General features: G+C 41.7%; 1 protein-coding gene across 2 annotated transcripts in view; it reads left to right on the top strand.

The window, feature by feature from the left end:
• Positions 1-22,052, top strand: part of BMPER (BMP binding endothelial regulator) — a 250,362-nt gene that overhangs the window by 123,044 nt on the left and 105,266 nt on the right. For both annotated transcript variants that reach the window (XM_077775354.1, XM_077775353.1), the window contains exons 7-9: positions 11,764-11,863; positions 16,992-17,101; positions 20,670-20,810. In XM_077775354.1, coding sequence (XP_077631480.1) covers positions 11,764-11,863; positions 16,992-17,101; positions 20,670-20,810 — 351 coding nt within the window. The remainder of the gene's footprint in view (positions 1-11,763; positions 11,864-16,991; positions 17,102-20,669; positions 20,811-22,052) is intronic.

Below are 22,052 nucleotides of genomic sequence, written 5' to 3'. Positions count from 1 at the left end.
GAACTAGCAATGTTCTGATCATGAGTTGGTCATGTATTTGGAGCTACTGGTTTATATCAGTTTTTTGAACTTGGCTGCTAAAGTGTAGTCCTGGTGGATGAGGCTTTTTATAAATAACACAGATCAGTTTAAAATATGATTTTCTGGATTTGTTGGTCAAGAAAGCCCTGTATATTTCGCCTTCCGTAAGTAGGCTTTCACTTAATCTGCCTGTTTTCAAAAACATTGCCATCATCTTCAAGTTGGCCTGGTATAATAAAATGGTTGGTATTTCTGAACCATTGCCTCTCTGAGTCCTAGTCATTTGTCCCCCATATTTTCCTCTTCAACACTGGTCTCTAGAGAGAGCCCCTGGGCATGTTCTGAGTGGCTTGTGTCTGGTCCACTCATCACTAAAGTCCTGGTGGCTACTTTAAGTGAATTGGCTTTCCTTTGATTTCCAATCAAAGGTGGCCTTGTACTCTTCTTCCTTTTATTTCATAAGAACTATGGGGACTATCCTTGGTTTCCATTGAAGCATTTAGGGAAGTTCTGACAAGCACTTAAACGTCTGTCCTACCTATGGCCTAAAAAACCCAGTCTTGGGGCGCCTGGGTAGCTCAGTCGGTTGAGCATCTGACTTTGGTTCAGGTCATGATCTCACCATTGGTGGGTTCGAGCCCTGCGTCAGGCTCTGTGCTGACAGCTCAGAGCCTGGAGTCTGCTTCAGATTCTGTGTCTCCCTCTCTCTGCTCCTCCTTGGCTAGAACTCTGTCTCTTTCTCAAAAATAAATAAACTTCAAAAAATAAAAAAAATAAAAAAACTCAGTCTTGAACCTAGTCCTTTCTGTATCATTTTCTGAAATAATTGTGTTGTTTAGGTAGAGCTTTTATTTTTTTTTTCTCCCCATTCCTTTCAATAAGATTAAGGATTTCACCTGTCCAGGTCTGGTTCTCCATCCTTCTTGAAAAAAAAAAAGTCTGTAGTTGCTAAGTGTATTGTCATAGTTACAGAGCTATGCATGATCAGGCAAGCTTTCCACCCAGATGCTGCCTCACTCAGGTACCTTCCTGAGTGGTACTTTTCTGGCCTCTTTATGGCATGCATGTTCTGGCCAAGGTTACAAGACAATGCTTCTGAACCTGGCCTGGTTTTATTCCTCAAGATTGATTTAATATAACTCATTCTTTCTATAAGAGGCCACTTTTTTTTCCTACCTGATCAATATATGAATTCATTTGTGAGAGAATATACCCCTGCCTTGTCTATTAGGTGCTATTTTATAGTGTTCAATGTTGGACACTGATGGCCAGTTTTATTAGCAAGTCAGAGTTCATGATACAAGAAATTGCATTTTCCTGGACTGGATAAGAGTTCATCTTCTTCCATCTTCTGCCATGTCTGTCTGCCATTGTTTCCTCTGTTTATCACTGCCACCATTTTACAGGCACTTTGCTTTTCAGCCTAGCATAGCCACTACTTCCACTCTCGTTGATTTGCACATTGCTGCTAATATCCTGGAGGCCTGTGATGATAAAGCAGTGTGGAGGGGACGTGGGAAGGACCAGTATCACTTTCTTTTTTGTGTGGTTTACTCAATTATAGGAATCCCAGATCAGTGGGGCCTGTATTTGAATATGTCACAGAGGTTTCAATGACACAGTTCTTTTAGGCTGTACTTCCAGCGTCTTTCTCCCCTACGACTTACGTGGCCATCCATGTCACTGGACTTGGGATGACTGGGTGACAGATGCCAAGTTATATTTGCAATAAGGCCTTCCTTCTATGATTAGGCTTTGGAACTGATAATTCTGTTGTGTTGCATCTCTTCCTCCCTTAGGATGGATTTATTTTTCCTTACGAGAGGCTAAGTAGGTGAGCCTCACCCTTTCACTGGACTTGCCCAGACATGTCAGATTGCTAGCTTTGGCTCAAACTGGGACCCTCCCCCACCCCTTCCACAGCTGTTTCCAACACCCTGTACACTTCTTTTCCTTTGACCATTTTTGACCTAGATTATGATCATCCCAAGAGCTTGCCAAGATTGGGTTGTAGCCTGTTTGTCTCAGAACACAAACTTTAAATTGGTTGACAAGGCCAATCCCCAGGAGCACCCCTAGTTTGGATGAATAGTGCCAGAAATCTCTAGTCTCCCTGGACAGTGTCCTTTGATGGAGGTCAGGATGTTTATAGGACTCCTTTATATTTTACTTAACTGTTTTAGATTTTGTTAGAATTTTAGGAACTTGTCACTTGCTGCAAAATAGAGACCTGCACAAGGTAATGTATATTGAATGAAGATTTTGAGATTTTTTATTTAAAGACCACTATATGTAACTCAAATGTTTGCTTAACACGCAAATGAAAGCCAAAATGCTGTGACCCGTCAATTGCTTTTCAGAAATGAAAATGAAGTGTAAATATAATCTTAGTTTTTAGCGGTGTGTTCAAGCATACTATATTTAGGAAATATCCCAAAGATCTGTTAAGTATAATTTTGTCAATACAGTGCGGTGATGCAGATATACCTTAATTAGGGCTAATTCATTTCAAGACAACAGATAATTTTGTGCCTCAGGAAACCTCCCTAGAGCACACACATAATCTGATTGACTTTCAGCTCTAGCTCATGACCCTGCAAGTAGGTGTTTAAGTGAAAATCAAACTTGTGATGTTACTGTGGCCTCGCGGTAGAACTAGGAAGACTGAGGCACTTGCGGAAGATAAAAGTGGACTCTCAGCCTAGTTGGGGGCAAATGATGAATAAACAAAATAAAACAGTATATAAGGCAGGTGGTGCACATAAACTATTTTTGGTAGCCAAACTTAAGAGTCAGCTGAAAGGTTTCAGAAAAACAGTTCCTCAGTGATGCTTGGCTTTCTGTCTTTGGGGGTCAGTCTTTGTAAAGACTTGCCTCCATCAAGCCTTCATGTGGCCTCTTCCTTCATGCATCTCCAGCTTTGCTGTGGTGTGGACAACCTGAGGAATATGAAAAATGCCCTTTCTCCTCCATGATGGGGTTATTTCCTTCCTTTCAGGAATGGCTCATAACTCACTGGAGGTGTGAGTTCTGAATGATTGTTCTTTTCATCTTCCTGGAAGTGGGCCAGACTGAAGCTAAAGCGTTTGATGTGTCAGCAGTAGGCTTGTAACAGCTTTGACTACTTACATGAGGATGAAAGATTGAACTTTGATTTTAAAAAAATGCCAAGAAAAGGAAAAGGGCTCATCTTCTTTCTTTTGCTCTTTTTCTTTTTCTTTTTGGGTGGCAGTTAAGAAGCATCCTACCAGGGTGGTCTGTGAGGTCCCTTGGAATCTGCAATAGTAGGAGGGTGGATCTCTTTTGGATTTATTTGCTTATTTTATCGATTATTTGAGAGAGGGAGGACACCATGCTCACCAGCATCGCAGGACCAGATTCTCAGGCCTTATCAGTAAGCCCCTACCTCTCTGCTCTGTGAGCCCTGGAAAGGGTTTTCACATTCCTCAGGGCAGATCACTTATGTTTCCAGCCATCCCTCAGTGCCTGCTTGCAGACACCAAACATAACAGGGCTGGCAAACCTCTTCTGATTCACAGGGCTTTCCCTACCACTCAGTTCCCAGGGCATTTGTCTCATCTAAGCATGGTCCCATAGAGTGGTCTTATCTTCCTGCTTCTAAAATAGACAAAGAATACACTCAGATGTTTCTGGAAGCCCAGAGCCAGTTGGAATTCGCCTCAAACCATATTCCAGTCTTATCAGCAATGTGTGTGTCAGTCTCTGTGTAAAGTGGGGTTTGGGGAAGCAGAAGAATTTCAAAATGTTCTTTTCCAAAGCAAGAACATGAAAACACAAAAACAAGAACAGTGACAGCTGAGTGAGAAGACAAAGTTAAGAACAAGGACTCAGCGAGGAATATAGGCCAGTTTTCCCTTTAAACACGAGGCCGAAGCAAATCCAATATGGAAACTTTCTTTTAAAATGATACTAGTGACACAATAGTAAGTGTATTTATATCACCTGTTTATTTAAGGCTCTAATATTTATTTTACACCGTTATGAACTCTGCCTCTGCCTCTGTGTGCGCTTAAAGCCCAGAGCTGTCTCCACTGCCCGACTGGATCTGCTCGTTTCTGCAGCCGCTGGAAGGTGGCCTGATTGGCTGCCAGCAGGCTACGACCTCACTGTAGTGCTGTGCAAACCTGTGAGGATGCCAGTGCAGGCTTTCTTGTGTAAGCGTCTTTGAATATGATGAACAGTCAAACTCTGGGAGTCATCTGTCCGGCCATCAGAAGACATGAAGTCCCTTCCAGGGCTCACCAGCACAGGCCAGTGGATGACCAGCCAAGTCATACCAGCATGGCCAGCGCGCTGCCCCTGAAGAGGCCTGTTGACCAACAGGACAGTGTTCCTACTTTATTAACACCTAAAATGTTGTTTCTGAAGATGTCCACTGGCACTTCTGAATTGCCTATAACAAAAAAGAGAGAGTGCATAGGATGTGAAATTCAGATTGTCTGAGTTGAATATCACCTTCTGAAAGGAACAGTGAAATAACTAGAGAAGAGCAAACAATAAGTGGGTGTGAACTTGCTCAGTTCAACAACCATACGACCAGGATTTATGTGTTTTTTGTTTTCTTTTAATTTAATGTTTATTTATTTTTGAGAGAGAGAGAGAAACAGAATGCGAGCAGGGGAGGGGCAGAGAGAGAGGGAGACACAGAATCCGAAGCAGGCTCCAGGCTCTGAGCTGTCAGCACAGAGCCCAACGTGGGCCTTAAACCCACAAACAGTGAGATCGTGACCTGAGTCGAAGTCAGACACCTAACTGACTGAGTCACCCAGTCAGCGCCCCAACCAGGATTTAAGTTGAGATTCTTAGCTCTCTTTTTTCTTTTTTCTTTTTAAAAAAATGGGAAAAATTAGTGTTTTCAAGGAAAGAAAGCTGATAGAGTGGATGATTTTAGCATTTTGTAGTCACAGTAGGCCAGAAATATTACGTCTAGGATGGCACAGTGAAATTAAATGTCATTTCTTTAACAATAATTGTGGTAGGCAGAATAGTGGATCCCCTGACCCCTAAGTATCCATGTTCTAATCCCCAAAACCTATGACTGTTATCTTATATGGCAAAAGGGACTTTGCAGATGTGGTTAAATTAAGGATTTTGATAGGAGATATCCTGGATCATCTGGATGGGCCCTCTTAAAGGAGTCCTTATGAACAGAGGCAGAAGGGTCAGAGTCAGAGAGATTTTGAGAATGCTGTTGTTGATGCCTTTGACGATGAAGAAAGGAGGCCAATAGCCAAGGAAGGCCAGCAGCCTCTGGAAACTGAAAAAGACAAGGAAACAGATTCTTCCATTGAGTCTCCAGAAAGAACCCAACCCTGCTGACACTTTGTTTTTAGCCCAGGGAGACCGACCTCAGATTTCTGATTTCCAGAGCTGTAAGATAGCAAATGTGTGTTGTTTTAAGCCACTGAGGTTATGTGGTAGTTTATTATAGCAGCAATAGGAAACCAGAGCAATAATAGGAACAATACAATTGGACTTGGAGATATTAATTAATGGAAAAAAATAAAAGGAATTTATTTTAGGCTGGATTCTCAAGACAGAGCATCAGGTCATGGTTCTTTGAATAGATATGAAGGACAAAAGGGTTTTGTTTTTGTCAATCCAGGGGGGACACTTCTCAAGGGGGACTGCTCAAGATTTTTATGGGTCCGAATAGGTATTTCGGTCAAGCTCTTGCTGACATGTTCTTGACCCTGTGTGCATAGAACCAAAGTTGAGTTGTACTTTATCACTTGGAAACATAAGACCTTGTGTAGTACAATGTTCAGCTTCTTGGGGAAGACAGTTTCCAGTCTGCACGCGTTGGTCTCAGCACAGACCACTTGGTGAATTCAGCCCCATCAACCTCATCCACCACTCCATCCCTGCTTCTGCTCCCGCCGCCCTCTTCCTTCACAATCCCGAGGAAAAGTGGCCTCCAGCCCCCGGCAAGGTGAAATAGGGCCGGGCTCATGTCTCAGATACAACTGCCCCACCTACGAAATGGGCTCTGTCTCTCAGAACGCATGTCTTGAGCACATGTTATAAGCCGTGATATGTGCTGGCTGCTGGGAGAACAAGCAAGGTAAATATGCCTCAAACCCTGCTTGCTGGAAGCTCATGTGAGGGGCACATTTTGCAGAAAGCAGTGCCTTGGACAGCAGTGCCTTGGACAGCAGCATTTAATTCATCCGCAAAATTTATTAAAAATGCAGGTTCCTGGGCTGTGGCTTGAGAAAGCATTGGGTTAGTACAGTGGTTTTTAACTGGGAGTGATTTTGTCCTCCAGGGACATTAGGCAATGTCTGGAGACATTGCTGTTTGGTACAACCAGGGGACAAAGGGTGATACTGGCATCTAGTGGATAGAGGCCAGGGATGCTGTTAAACTTTTTACAGTGTACAGGATGGCTCCCTAAAACAGAGACTTCTCTAACCCAAATGTTACTGATGTCAAATTTGAAAAACTCTGGTCTAGTGGGAAACTCTCATAAACACACACAAGGTTATTATACCACAGTGGTATGTACATATATGTCAATATAGCATGTGTATATGTAAATCTGTGTGTCCCTGTGTATGTATGTATATCTATAAATAGCTTTCTCTCTGAGTAGGCTCATCACTCACTACAATTTGGGGTCTTCTCTCTCCCATGGTCCACTCTACTTCTGCTCCCTCAGCGGGACAGCTTACCTACTGCCCATCTTTGCTTTGATTTTTTTTTTTCTGTTCTGCACTGGCCAAGAACAGGGGAGGCTAAGTACCAAGACCTTCACCCCTGGAAGTAATTGGCTTGCTCTGGAAGTTTACCAAAATAAGTTTGCAAGCCAAAAAGAAGCATGGCTAAGGACATCTTTTTCCTCTTGTAAAGTTTTTTGACCCAATTTGCAATTCAGAGTGGGTACTCTATTCACAAATCAGCTTTGTACCACTGGCTGTTATGATATAAGAATTACGGGTCACGGATAATCTCTTTGCACTCAAGGTATATTTCTCCCCTACACTAGCCCCTCCCAGTCTTCTCTCCCCTGTCCTCACCTTCAGCTAGGAACAATGGAGAAATCCATTCTCTTCAAACAATTGAACACTGGAGGGAGAAATCCTTATAGAATGTGGCTGAGTGTAGTTGATTGGTTCTAACTGGTTGGAAATGTAGTACTCTGCTTCCCACCTCCTGCTGGAGAGCCGACCCTGCATCCTGTTCAAAGGATGAGTGCTATGTCACACGTTACAGTATGGTTTCCAGTCCCCTCTTCTCAGTGGTCCTCAGGGGTGGGGGAAGGATCCTGCATGCACATGACTGTGGCTTCATCATCTTGCACTCATTACTAGATTCAGGAAGATAGATTTTTATTATGCAGCAAGACTGCTGCTCTAGGGTAAACTTTGACACAAAGCAATTGTGTTCTTGATTAGAACAGCTAAAGCAAAAATAAGGGGGTGGAAAATAGACTTGGGACAAGTTTCATGTCTTTCTTTTAAAAACAGCTACTTTTGGAGAAGCACTTGGATATGTAATCAGAACAAATGACCACCTCTAAAGAACAAACTAAAGAAAAGTGGTGGAAATCATAACTCACCAGTACTATGGAAGTTCCTAGCATTCCTTTCCTTGTTGACCAGATGAGAATATAGTCATTAGTCCGTGTGTGTTTTAACCGTATAGAAATTTTCAAACATTTTACAAAACATATGGGGTGCTAGGAATCCTGCCAGCTTAGAATGTGAAGTTGAGTGTTGCTTTTTGATATATCAGCACCAACAAACATTTAGTTAGTACCTGAAATGTACAAAACCCAAGGAGATACAAGGTGAGCAGACACAGACAGTCGTGAAACTATACCAGCTTATCAGCATCCTGTAGTTCAAAGTGAGTTGAGAAATTCATTGAGATTCTGAAGCCCATCATATGTGGTGGTTCTTCCTTTCATTCAAGAAATTTTTACAGAGATGTATCCTTGAGCCTGTCACTCTCCTGAAGGATATTAGGCTCAAAGGACTGGTCCTTGCTGTCACCAAAGTCTAGCTTGAAGGCAAAACCAGTGTCATCTTGCCAGATTAAATTTCTATGTATGTGTCAAAAATACAGGAATATATATGAGAAAGAGAAAGATACGGAAAGATAGAGGGAGTCACTGGGAAATTAAGAGTTCTAGAAGGCTTCACAGAGGAGAAGAGGCTCGAAATAGACCTTGAATGAAGCAGAATTTTTATAGGGGTCAATGATGCGGGGAGAGAAGGAAAGAGGTACATATAAAGAAGATGGAAGGCCTCAGATGTGCCTGGGGAAAATAAAGTATACACGCTGGACTCTCCTCTCCCGGTTGGTATTGTGAGGAAAGGAGGTGGGAGAGAAGGTTATGGGGTATCTTGACCAAGTAGACTAACTGTGGTAATAAAGATCTAATGCATCTGAGTATTTTATAAAAGCTTATTTATTTTGAGAGAGAGAGAGAGAGAGAGAGAGTGTGTGTGTGTGTGTGTGTGTGCATGCACATGTGTACATGTGCAAGCAGGGACAGGGAGAGAGAAACCCAAGCTGGCTCCATGCTGTCAGCACAGAGCCTGACACAGGTCTTGATCCCATGAACCGTGAGATCATAGCCTGAGCCAAAAGCAAAAGTCAGATGTTTAACTGACTGAACCACCCAGGCACTGACATCTGAATATTTTAATGTAATTTAATTTGTTTCTTGCTCATTTAATAGTTCGTTGTGAGTGTTTAGTGGATAGACTTCCACATGGTGACCCAGGGAAGCAAGCTCTTTCCTGTGCAGTTATCAATATCCCCTCAATTCAGGTGCTTATCCATCTAGTAGAGTTAGAAAGTGAGAGTGTGGAGCATTGAGCGGGAGAGACCTTTATGGGTCAGGCTTAGAATCGCGTTCTTTATTTCCATCCACCTCCTGTTGGTCAGAACCTAGTCATAAGGCCTAACTGCAAGGGAGTCTGAGAAAGGTAGTGTTGGTCTATGTCAGGAGAAAAAGAAACAGATCTTAGTGCGCCCATAGTTGCTTCTACAACTGACATTTAGCCTGAACTTTATCCCAAATGCAGTGGGAAGTCATCCTCCACGTTAGCATAGGGACGTGCTCTATGGTAACATAAGCTGCATGAGGTGAGGAATTTTTGTATGTTATATTCACCGCTGGATCCTCAGCATATCTAAGCCTTAAACAACTATTTGATCAAATAATGAAATGACGGATGGATGTTGGAAAGGAGTCCTGGACATATGGAAGTTTCCAGGGGGGTTGGTGGAAGAGAGCTGAGGCAGGGAAGCCAGTTATAAAGAGTGTGCTAATCTGATAGAGCCGGAATTAGTGCAGTTACAGTAGGAATTAGTACATTTTTAGAAACAGAAATGTTCGCTTCTGCTATTTTAGCTTTCTTAGTTTACAGCATAGCCACATCTCATAGTTTAACCAGATTCCCTGCTGAGTTGAAATCATAGAAGCAGGTTGTGAGCCGAAAAGGCCTGGCACTTTCTTTGGAGGTACTAATTGGAATGCGGCCTCAGGACTTGGGCTGTGCCACAATCCTGCAACCCAAACAAAATAAAACTTGGCTAAACCAGCAAGCCCAGATTGCAGTTCAAGTTACTTTAACGGGCTCTTGGGAAACACAAACTGCATTTGTATTACATATGCAAAATCCGCTCTTTGACCTTATTGTAAGGAAAATTACTGGAGCCCCCCTCATCTTTTGCCAGCTTTCCGAAGTGTTGGACAAGTTAACTCCTCTGCAATTATGCAATATTTTGTAAAAATTTTAACTTTAAAATATGCTTGAAAAATAGATGCTGATCCAACAAGAACAGAGACTATCGATGAAAAGAATATGTTCTCTGTGCGCCTAAGAGAAGCCAACACACAGGCAGCCTCATGTGGCCTGAGGCTTCAAGATTTTAGGAAGTTGCTTGCAGATGAATTTTTTTGAAATTAAAAGTTAAGGGGAGCATTCTATCCTCCCTCTAGATTTAACTTTTGTGGTTTATGTGTAAGCTGGGGCAGACCTCCGTGTCTGACCTAGACTCAGGTTATGTGCCTCTGAAGTCTGGTGAAAGGCCAGACTTTCGGATTATGCAGAGTTGAGTGAGGGAACCTCACAGAAAACAACCAGGGATTCTTAGGAGATTTTTTAGTGATTCTTGCTGATCTGGAAATAATGTAAAAACAACAGAAGAGCTTTTTGTGGTATTTTTGTATGTTCTCTCTTGGTTTGTGGAAGAATCCGACATTAAAGTGGCTTAAAAATAATAAATGTTTAAAAAGACATAAAGTGTCCTACTCTTTTCATCCACCCATACCAAAAAATAAACGGTAATAATAAAAATGGCAAGAACAGGAAGGGAAAGCAGAAACAATGGATGGCAGCAGGATGCTAGGATGGGCATGAATTTGATCCAGACGGCTAACGTCTGGTGTTATTGCAGAAAGCAGTGGAGAAGGTGTGAGGAAATGCCGCAGGGAATCTTTCCCTTCTTTACAGCGTGAGTTCCTCATTTCCTGAGGCCTCTTGAGACATAAATTACCAGTTTCAGACAGCAGGTACCTGAGGGTCTACTCCTTTGCTTTCTAGCTCAAATCCCAGAGGAACCAATCCATTGAAATTCCATTTGCCTACTGATCTATTTACCAAATCTACTGATTTTCTGAAACAATTAATTATTCATAGATTTGATAGCAATTCATTTTGCACAGGATAGTTTTCATATGAGCCTTACAAAGGTGTTGGATGTAAATAGACTGGAAAGCACTATTTNCTTTTTTTTTTTTTTTTTTTTTTTTTTTTGCCCCAGCTTTCTGAAGATTCAATTACAAGTTGCTGAGGCTGAGAAAACAGATGCCTCGACAGGGGCATCAAGGAGGGGGAGTAGGCGTATTGCATCTTCAAGTCATAGAGAGGGGAGAGACTCTGATGGCCAGAGAAGGGGGCGCGTGCTGGAGCAAAGAAGGAAGGAATGGATGTCAGAAAGGAGGACAGGAAGGGCGGAGAATGAGGGGCAGGGAAAAATCTGAAAGCTCTAGAACTTTTTCTATAGGCTGCTAAGCCTCCGCTATTCCTTCCAATATCAGTCATCTTTTGTCTTCTACTTGTGACAGAAAGAGGTTTGGTTAGCTGAGTGAATTCAGTGAAATGGTTCTTCTAATACTGGCTTCCAGCATATGCATTTTCAGCAGATTGGCTGCTTCCTTAAATCTGAACCCCATGGAGCCATCCTAGCAACACCTTTAAGCAGTTACAGAAAGGGAAGTATTCCTGGAGGAAGATGTGTGTAGAACTTACAGAAAGATGGGGGTCTGAAAGAGAAGTCTCTGTAAAGCCCAGAGGGCTCCTTTGCTTGCTTGGGTGTTGGAAAGAGAGGCCAACTTTTCCTGGTTTGCCCGAGACTTTCCCAGTTTTAGTGCTGGAAGCCTCCAGTCTCAGCAAAGGAAGATAGTTGACTAGTCTTGAGAAGGAAAAAGGTAGATAAAGGTGGTGGGTGGGTGGGGAGAGGTGATGCTGTAATAATCCTTTCAGGGACCGTCTTCTGAAGGGTCATGTGACCTCCAGGTTCATGTGGCCTCCAGGGAAGATAAAAGGAACAAGGATAGTTGGGAGAAATTACACAGATCTGAGCAGTCCCCCGAGGACCGGATGCCAGGGAAGGCCCTAGTTTGTTTCAGGTATTTTGATTAAACAATATCAATGCACTTACTTTTCTAAATGTGCTTTTTTCTCTCTCTCTTTTCTTCAGGGAGGCAGGACACAGTGCGTGAGAGAAGTCTGTCCCATTCTCTCCTGTCCTCAGCACCTTAGCCACATTCCCCCAGGACAGTGCTGCCCCAAATGTTTGGGTGAGTGACTGTTTTCAGATGAAAGAACAAAGCAATTTGTTCTTGGGAGTTTCTGCTGAGAGTCTTCATTCACATCGTTATGTTGGGGTTCTCAGGTTGTCCTGTTTCATGGCTTGTTAGGAATAACTGCCTTTTCTGGTTATAGGAATGTAAGGTGTGCACAGGGTTTGTCTCTTTTCTGAGGTCTCTTCAGGGGTTTCTTCTCTCGTATGTTCCCTTGGATCTGTAAACCTGGTTCACCAGACAACTTGGATAATAGCCCCCAGTGGGGAGACCAGTCTTGAAGAAACTAGTTTTCATTGGACATATGACAATTAGTAGAAATGACCGGTATTTTAAAGGCATATGAAATTAACACATGGAGGAATATAGACTAGTGTTCCTCTTAGAGGCAAAAGTATGCAGGAGGCTAAGGCACCAAAAGCAAGAGGTTTGGGGGGACCAATGAAAAATAGCCAATAAGAAAGGATAGCAAGCTATTTTTTATTGAGCATTTACTATTTCCTAGGTACCATGAAAAACACTTTATATGCTTTTTCTCATTAAATTTTCTCAAGAAGCTGTGCCGTATAGATGCTAAATGTATCATTCTGATATGTAATATATGTGCAGAGGGGAATAGTGTTATTGCAGTGGGGAGTAGATGCCTAGAAGGTGGCACAGCTGGTGAGGTACAGAGTTGATACCTGAATACGAGTTCCTGTGATTCCTAAGCCCAGGCTTTAACTGCTGCTGCTCAGCCTCCCTGGTGATATGGAGAGAGGCCTACATGTTGCCAGGTGAGAGACAGCCTGTGATGGAGAGTCTCTAGGGCCAGAGGTCCTTTGCCTCTTGTTTATAATCCGTATGTCAGCTTCTTACATGTGGTCTTCAAACTCTTGAGTTGGTTGAGGTCAAATAAAAGTAGCTTGACCTAGTGTATGAATACAGTAAAACACCTCCCACTAACCCCACTAGAATCTCCGTGGATCCTTGAGAAGGCTAATACGTTTCCTAGTCACCACTGGCTTTGTCCGCTCCTGCTGTTTTTCTCTTAATTTTCCTCCTCCTCCGCCCCTTCCTGCACACTCCTCCTTTCTCCTCCTCCTCCTCCTTCTCTTGCTACTTCTTCCTTTTCCATTTTCACTTCCTCTTCCTCTTTTCCTCCTCCTCCTCCTCCAACATCATTTTGTACTTACAGGGACATTCCCCTCAGTCTTTTCACATTCTGTGGTGCTACTGAATCAAGACTTGTGTAGTAGATTTTACTGAAGGTTTGTGGTCAGTGAGGGTGATTACTTTTCACTGGAGCACAGTGAACAACATGAAATGGAGCCTTAAGCTCCCTTTGTTCTTAAAAGGTCTGAGCTATTACGCCTTCAGGGAAATGTCACTGTGTGTCTGGGTCCAGCATCCTATCGGTTACTGTCCACACCTTTTTTTGAATCTTCTCTCCTTTCATATAGCTTGCTTTTCTCAATTCCAGAACCTCCTCTTGACTGATATTTTTTATTCCTAGCTTATCACAGCCATAGCCTGAAGTCTATCTTTCTGCAACCAAGTTGTTGAATAAAGATATCTTGTTAAACTAAGACAGTTTTCTTTTCTTTATCTTTTCTTCTGCCAATGCTTCATCTAATGTTTGCCTTCCTACAATATGTACACACACACACACACATACATGCACACACACACACACGCACGCACGTGATACTTTGTAAGTCACTATGCAATAATTAAAAGAACAGAATAGAATTGTTTATGTGTGCCTGAATAAAGACATCTCCACTGATATGTGTGCTTCCTGGGTTGCCCATGTGTGCTTGTACTCCTGGAATAGAGTTAGCCAGTTCACTGTGGTTGAAATTATGCTTTGGGTCATGGCGGACACAGCATTCCATTTGAGCAGGAAAGTCATCACAGAAGAAGTGTCCTTTGGGGCCTGACATTGAATATAAGTAGGCTTGATTAATGCTTTGAAGCCCGTACCATGGATGTGCTGAGTCAACTCAGAAGCTTCTCATATGAGCAATGGCTGTTGTATTGAATGCAGACTTTTCTGTCCATTTGTGGTCGTAAGACAGACTACAAAGGAACAGTAAGTCTTAGGAAATTTGAAAATCTTAATTCTCCCAAATGAGACCTTTTTTGGTTAGGCTAAACCCCAGTGGAGTAATGTGGAAATGGCTTGAATTAGGCTGTATATGGACTCCCTGTACCACTCTTGAATGTTTTATCTTAATTTTGGGCTACAATGACTTTGGGATTTAGGTAAGTTTTGTGTTCCTCAGGGGTAAAAGGAAATATACCCACACAACAAAAGACAGAAAGGAAAAAAGCAAATGTTAGGATACTTTCTAGATTCTGAAATCTTAGACTAATTAGAATTTTGGCTGGTTGGACACCAATTTGCTGTTAAATATTCTTTTGACCAGGATTCATTTACATGACATACCTCAGCCTTTTGCATTACAACATTCTCTACCTCTCTTTTTTCATTTTCATTGAAGAGACTCATCAGAGGTTTGTGTATACTGAGCACCCAATGCACCTCTTAGAATGACACAGCCTAGTCTCATATTTGAATTACACCACCGCTAATAATTATGATAATACTCATCATGTGCCACTTATTGGGGTTGTTTAGGGAATGCCAGGCTCTGTGATAAAAACTTTACATCAATATTTTTAGGTAAAAATTATCTTTAATTGAGTGATAATCTAAATAATTGGTCATATTTGTTCAGGGGATATTGTTGAAGAGTTTTTTTATTTGGCAACCTTTTAGTGCATCACTTCACCAATCTATCCATCCATTTGTTCACCTACTAATTTATCCATCTATGCCACAATATTGAGTACTATAAATGTAGTAAAAGCTCTATGCTTTGGAGGGGCACTTGGTGGCTCAGTCGGTTAAGCATCCCACTTCAGCTCAGGTCATGATCTCGTGATTCATGAGTTCGAGCCCCCCATCGGGCTCTGTGCTGACAACTCAGAGTCCAGAGCCTGCCTCGAAATCTGTGTCTCCCTCTGTCTCTGCCCCTCCCCTGCTCATGCTGTCTCTCTCTCTCTCCTAGAAATAAATAAAACATTAAAAAAAAAAAAAAAAAGAAGAGACAGTTCATTCTAAGAGGTGAAAGGTCCTCTGAGGAAGTAATGTAGAGCTCAACTGTTAAATGTATTTTCATTGGTGGAGAAATAAGCTTGACTATATTTGTATATCTATATCCTGCGTCTTGCCAAAAAGGAATTAAGATAACTTATAAAGTTATAAGGTAACTTATAAAGTACATGAAACACATATAGATAAAAGATAAGAAAAAGGCAAACCAGGTTATCACAATCTTTAAAAATTGCTCAGGTGAAACAATTGAGTAGGTGGCCTGCACACAGCTTTCTAATGCTTCAGGGTCTAGTTGAAAATCTAGCGAAAGGCTGAATTTTGTATTTTGCAGGCAGTCCTATAATTTAGTCTGTAAATTTTCACAAACCTCAAGAAACTCAGGACCTGTGGGTGCACATAAGAATGCCTGTTTTAGTTGGATTATTAATACTTGCTAGGAACAAATACAGTCATTTAACTAGATTTTCTCTAACCTTAAAAGGGTCTTTGGTTGCCTATTTTCATATTAGCATTATAGGTAGAGAAGGTCATATGTATACCAAGGAGTCATTATTGGTACCATTTTACAAGTGAACTAAGTGAGACCTGGAGAAGTATTCAAGGTCACTAGGGAGTCTATATGTGGGACCCAGAACTATAACTCACTGCTATCTTTTGAGGCAAATTTATTTCTGGTAGTATGAACCAAACTAGTGATTTAATTCTGCCTCTATACTGTATCCTAACCTTGAAGTTGACTCTAACAGGAAGATGGCATTTTTCTTGATTCCTATTAATGGTAATTCCAACAATTCTAATTCTGAGAGTAGCATTTAGTATGTGCCTATAGGTATTTTCAGCATTTCATTGGGCCTTCTGATAACTAGAGATTGCTTTTAATCTTTTTATAAGAAGAATGTGGATAAAAATCTAATGAGTGATTATGAATCTTTGTCTTAACTTAGTCCTTGAGTCAAGTAATATGTCAGGGATGTTTTTATATACTCCAGGGAGTAGAAGCTCACAATCTGAAAGAAAAGATGACATTGCATTGCATTCTTTATTTGGGGTTGCTTTTATGGCCCTTTTGGTCATCAATCAAATCTTCATATCAGGGAAAACTAAGCTAATTCTACCAAAGTGTGATGTCTATGAAAGCTTGGGCACTTGGCCTATGGGTTGGATTCTGCCTCTATGCACATGTTGAGTTAGTGCCATCCTTTATACCAATGGACTTGTAATTTATCCAGCTGAGATGCTATATCATTCATTCTCCTTTTTGCTCATTCTAGTCCTTTCTGGGATATCTTGACTTCCTTTGCCTCTTCCCTGCCAATACCTGCTTTCTGGATTACTTTACTTATTCTTTAAAATGCAGCTGAGGCTTGGAGCACCTGGGTGGCTCAGTCTGTTAAGCATCCAACTTCGGCTCAGGTCATGATCTCATGGTTTGTGGGTTTGAGCCCCCCTTCGGGCTCTGTGCTGACAGCTAGCTCAGAGCCTGGAGCCTGTTTCAGAGTCTGTGTCTCCCTCTCTCTCTGACCCTCCCCTGCTCACGCTCTCTCTCTCAGAAATAAATAAAAAACATTAAAAAAATAAAAAATAAATAAAATGCGGCTGAGGCTTTCCATCTTCCAAGAAGTCTTCTCTGTCCTCCCTGTCTCCACAGTTCCCTGATTGTCCTCCTTCTGTAACTCACCATATTGTTATATTTAAATCATTTTTGTGGGTTTGTCCCATCAGTAGACTGTAGGTTCCATGAGGGCAGGTCAAATAGATCTGATCATCTTGGTTCACTATGATAAAGTGATAAAGTAGTAAAGACTTGTTGAACTTACATGATTCAGTGTGGAATCAAACTCTTTATAACAAAGACTCTCTAAGTTAATTACTCCAAGGAACATCTGGCTGAGGACTGTTTTTGTGCACCAGACTTACCTGGTCTTGTGAGAATGTTGAACAGTCCTGTGATATAATTGTTGATCACAAAGTGGGACATCCTGCCTTCTGTCTTGCTTAAACCATGCTGTTGCTTCCCTCTAGGTCAGAGGAAAGTGTTTGACCTCCCATTTGGAAGCTGCCTCTTTCGCAGTGATGTTTACGACAATGGATCTTCATTTCTCTACGATAACTGCACAGCATGCACCTGCCGGGTAAGGTGATTCTGAAGAGTTGTGATCCAGCAGTGATTGCACTGGGGGCTTTATTGTTAACATTCCAACCAAACATAATAATGTGTCATTTGTTGGAAGGAGGGACTATCAATGCCATTTTACTAGTTGAAATCATACTTAAGGTTGCAAGGAAGTTCAAACATAGGGCCCAAATTACAATTCACTGTTATCTTCCCAGGACCTGCAAGTTAGCTTCTGGAGCTATGAGCTAAAGTCTAAGGAATTGTCCTAAGGTACTTTCTAAAATCAGACACATAGTGTCTCTGGCAGTGTCCTCTGGCTCTTAATATGCAAGATGAGATCTTTGACATGCCTTGTAATAAAAAATGACTTTATTCCCATTCAAGAGAAAAGAAAGGCATATCTTTGTGATGAACTGTGATTTTCAGTTCATCACAAAGATAAACCTGGTAGTTTGGGAAGAGAGTATTTATGTGTTGTTCATCATACCATTTCTTACTTGCAAAGTAAGAAAAGCATTGCTTGCTTTTCTCAGAAGGCAACCAGAGGCCTAATGAGTGGTAAAGAAAGAATTCCACAGCTCTAGAATTGTAAAGGAATACACATCACATACTCATTGACTGTGCTTATGCAGTGATTTGTTTTTAAAGCCAAGACGAGAATCTTTTTATTGGAAGATTTTAGAATCATTCATTAGTGAGTTAACCCAAACATCTGTGTGACATGAATTTAGAATAATACATTTTGATGGGGATGGTTGTTGTTTTGTCTTTAATAACTAAAGGGCTAGAGAGGGAAAGAGAAGAGTTTTGCTCAATGTTAGCAATGAGTCAGTAGCTGGGATTAGAGTTCAGAAGTTCCTGATTACTTGAGGCATGCTTTGTTAAGTAGCATGCACTACTTCAGGGAAGTGACTGAGTAGGGGCTGAACTATCTGTTCCCTGGCACTGAACACTGAGTATTTCCTAAGCCTGAGAATACTTTCCTGAGACTCCTTCCTTTCTTCCATGGTTATATTTTCCTATGCTAAACATACAGCCACTCCTTCTGTTTGCCTTGGCCTCTGTCCTCATGACTTCTCTTCCTCTCCAGGAATTTCACAGGTTATAGCTTCCTCTTGAGGATGCTAAACGTTTGATGAAACACATCACATCTCCAATCCTCTTGATTGCAGGAAAGCCAGACGTCCCATGAATGGGGATTTGTTATGCTTGCACTGCTTTGGGTCTCATGGATTCTTTGAGAGGAGATCAGACAATATTTCTCAGTGCTGAAAAGAGGTGTAATTAATACTGTCCCTTCAAGAGATTTTTTTGTGTGTGTCAGAAAGTATGAGTTCACAGTCATTTTTGGGAAATTGGATGCTTGAAGAATCAGGCTACAATTATTTTGGATAATCGGTATTATTTTCTATCTGTTTGGAGCTTCCTTCTCCAGCACCTCCACCCAGTGCCATGGCAGGTTTAGGAATTGTTTCATGGTACTATGAACACAGAGTCTTTGTGGCAGTGATTTATTTTTAAAGCCAATTTTTAAAACACAGAGTCTTTGTGTCTTCATATTTGACGATTCCTCTCCCTGGAGTGACCTCATCTTCTTTCAATTTGGTTAGCAAACTCCTCTTCGTACACAATAGCTTATCTCAGATGTTACCTCCTCCCCTAGTATCTGACTAGGGGACTCGCTTAGGTAGGTAATTGTCCCTCTTTTCTGCTACCTCTATGCCTTTACTAGTTCTGTTGATAACATTATATTGCAATTTATCTGTTCATATGGTTCTCTCTCCTTTTGCCCTGTGAGCTCATTGTAGACGGAAGCATGTGTATCCATCTCCATATTCTCATTGCTTAAACTAGGGCCAGGCATATGAGCTAATGGGTGGTGTGTGTGTGTGTGTGTGTGTGTGTGTGTGTGTGTAATGAAAGCTGGGAAATCTACCATGGAGTATGCATTACTTGAGAGCTAGTGTGAGTCCTTGTCTTTCAAACCAGAAATCAATGCATGTAGTTTGGCACATGACCTTTTTTTTCCAATTTATGAGTTGACCTATAATAATTTCTATGTGCCAGAAACTGTGCCAAGTACTTTAAATATTTCATTTAAGTTGCACAATAAGCCTGAGAAGTAGGTGCTCTTATCTCCATTTTGAAGATGAGGAATCTGGGGCTCAAGAAGATGGATTTGCACAAGATAACATACCTAATAAAGGAACTGGCATTCCCCCTGGTCTTGTCCAATGCTCAGTCCTACCTATTATCCCATGTGGTAGAATCTTAAAAATAAAAGGCAACCAATTCCGTTTTCTTAAAAGGATCATCTCGTTGTTATGTTAATCTTAGATGCATAAGTCAGTAGATAATACCAGAAGTAACTGTTGAAGTCATAGGATTAACATAGAAGCTGCAGAAGTTACATAAATTGATTTACAAAACCTGTTTAAATGAATTCGTTCTCAATGCTAACTAAGGAGAGGGCTTGGTCTCATTTCCCTATCATTGGTCTCATACTAACTCCACACTGTGAAGGGATTGTCCATCTACCAGGGACACTACTCTCCTTCATCCATGCCTGCCACCAAGTCTCATAAATACTTTGCTCTTAACACTCATTCCAACTAACAACCTACTCCAGTGAAATTGCATCTTGTTGGCTGGGGCACTAGAAAAGTTTACTTTTCTTAAACTGCTCTGAACTTTTCTTCAACGTGTTGTTCAGTGAATCAGCAGGCACAATTTACTTGGCTAGAAATCAAGCCATACCTCTTAAAGTTACAGATATAAACTCATCATTCTCAGAGGTTAAGCAACCTGGTTAAGGTTCCACATTTTATAGAAGAGCCTAGAATGGTCATGGTCCAGATTTGGAATGTCCTGTTCAGTTCTTCTGTGGACATGGAACATGCTAAGGGATTTTATCTTGAGGAGGAACATTAGGTCTTAATTTTTACTATTTGACTAGATATCATGCCTTTATGCTAAACTCCTCAAAGGTGACATCATGCTCTGCAGGAGACCCAGGAGAGCCATGTTAATGAAGCTGCAAGAGGAGAAGGGCAGGAAGAGGGAAGCTGGTTGGCTCATAGTCAGTTGGACCTTTTCGCCACACGTTGGCCAGAGTGGAATCATCAGCTTCTTGAACATTAAATTATAAACACTTGGAAAGTAGTGAGGGTATTCATAGCTTCTTCATCTTCTAGTTCAGATATATAATCAGCAAATAACATTTTGAAGTAGATAAAAGATTTATTACAAGTTAAATATGATATATGCAGAATATGTTTTCTTTTTTTAGAGGGGGGGAGAGGGAGGGGAGGTAAGGGGAGGGAGGGAGAGAGAGAAAAAGAGAGAGAGAGAGAGAAAACCAAGCAGTCTCCATGCCCAGCACAGAGGCTGATGTGGGGCTCGAACTCACAGACTGTGAGATCATGACCTGAGCCACAATCGAGAGTCAGTCACCTAACCACTGAGCCATGCACGCACCCCCAGACTATGTTTTAAAGCAGTTGTGGGATGTTAAAGGAAGGTCAGGTATGATGGTTGTAGAGATGGAAATCATTTTTAATTTCTCGTTTGTCTTTGGGCCCCAGGACTCCACAGTGGTATGTAAGAAGAAATGTTCCCACCCTGGTGGCTGCGTCAGAGGGGAGGAGAGCTGCTGTGAAGAGTGCCTCCTGCGAGTGCCCCCAGAAGACGTCAAAGTGTGCAAGTTTGGCAACAAGGTGTTTCGGGTATGTCACAAGCCAAGCTCGTAGGAACCACTGTACTCTACTGCAATGTACAAAGCTCCAGACAAAAGGCAGACTGGAGGATTCCATATTTTGTAGACATATATGGTGTGTGTGTGTGTGTGTGCGCGTGCGCACGCGTGCATGCAAGCACAAATGTAATTATTTATACTGTAATATTACATACATATATTTAAAATCAAGTATACATGGAGCAGAGAACCAATTGTTTGAAAAAATGGTTTTCCTCGGCTTTATTTTTGCTCTATAAAGTATTTTAAGCCTGTAAAACATTACTGCTTTTCCACATGTGGTAGGCCAGTGATTGGGATTGAGCTGAGGACACCCCCGGATGGTACTGTTATGGGAGCCCAACTGACGGAGGGCATCACATTCACTCAGAGATGCTCAGTGTCCCTTTCCAAGATCCTGATGGTTCGATAGCTTACTACTTTTGGAACTTTTTCACAAAGCTGCTTTTCCAAAGAGTGATTTTCTCACCTGGAAGACATTCAGGTGAGGATATTCTTGCTGGCACAGCCATCGAGTGAAAGTGAGAGAGCCTTGCCCCCACCGAGCTGGCATGGCTGTCTGCTGACCATCTGCTGCTTTTCAAATACTACCCATGGTTTTCTGGCAGCATAGCTGTGCCATGACCATGTAAACGTCAGGATGAAGCTTGTTATCTTTGTCCAAACTGCTTTCCATTTAGTTTGTCAGGTGGAGGGAGTCTTTCTATACCTGAAGGTGTCCTCTCTGGACATTCTTGAGACTCAGACCCTCCAAATCAAGTCAGATGCAGGAGATCTTCATGTCACATTTGGCCAGATTTCCTTCTGCATTGATGGAGTTGGAGGGTGAGTCTGGATTCTTATGGAATCAGTAAGAAATGATGTGTCATGGCCAAAGGAAGGGGGTCATGTGTGTGTTGTATTTACACCAGGCTTTCACAGCCACTCATGTGTCCTTTTTACGTAAAGTCACCCTCTGTTTCCAGAGCACCGGGATGCAATAGACTCACCCTCATGATGGTATCGTGGACAAGGTGCTTTCAAGACTGCTGTACAAAGGTTCCTTTATGTGATGAGGCCTAAAATTATTTACAGAGAGTCATCTTTGAAACACCAAGTCCTAGAAATGCGCACTCAGAGAATTTGGACCAGTCAGATGCCCTTTGAGACCGATTCAGTTAGGTCTTTGTTCCCTGAGAAACAAAAGGTTCTAGTTGTCCTTAAATAGCTTCAA

Source organism: Crocuta crocuta, unplaced genomic scaffold (genome assembly GCF_008692635.1).
Source record: "Crocuta crocuta isolate KB4526 unplaced genomic scaffold, BGI_CrCroc_1.0 scaffold197, whole genome shotgun sequence".
In the NCBI taxonomy this organism is placed as follows: Eukaryota; Metazoa; Chordata; class Mammalia; order Carnivora; family Hyaenidae; genus Crocuta; species Crocuta crocuta.
Note: the sequence above shows the minus strand (reverse complement) of the source record. Positions and strands in the feature narration are given on the sequence as shown.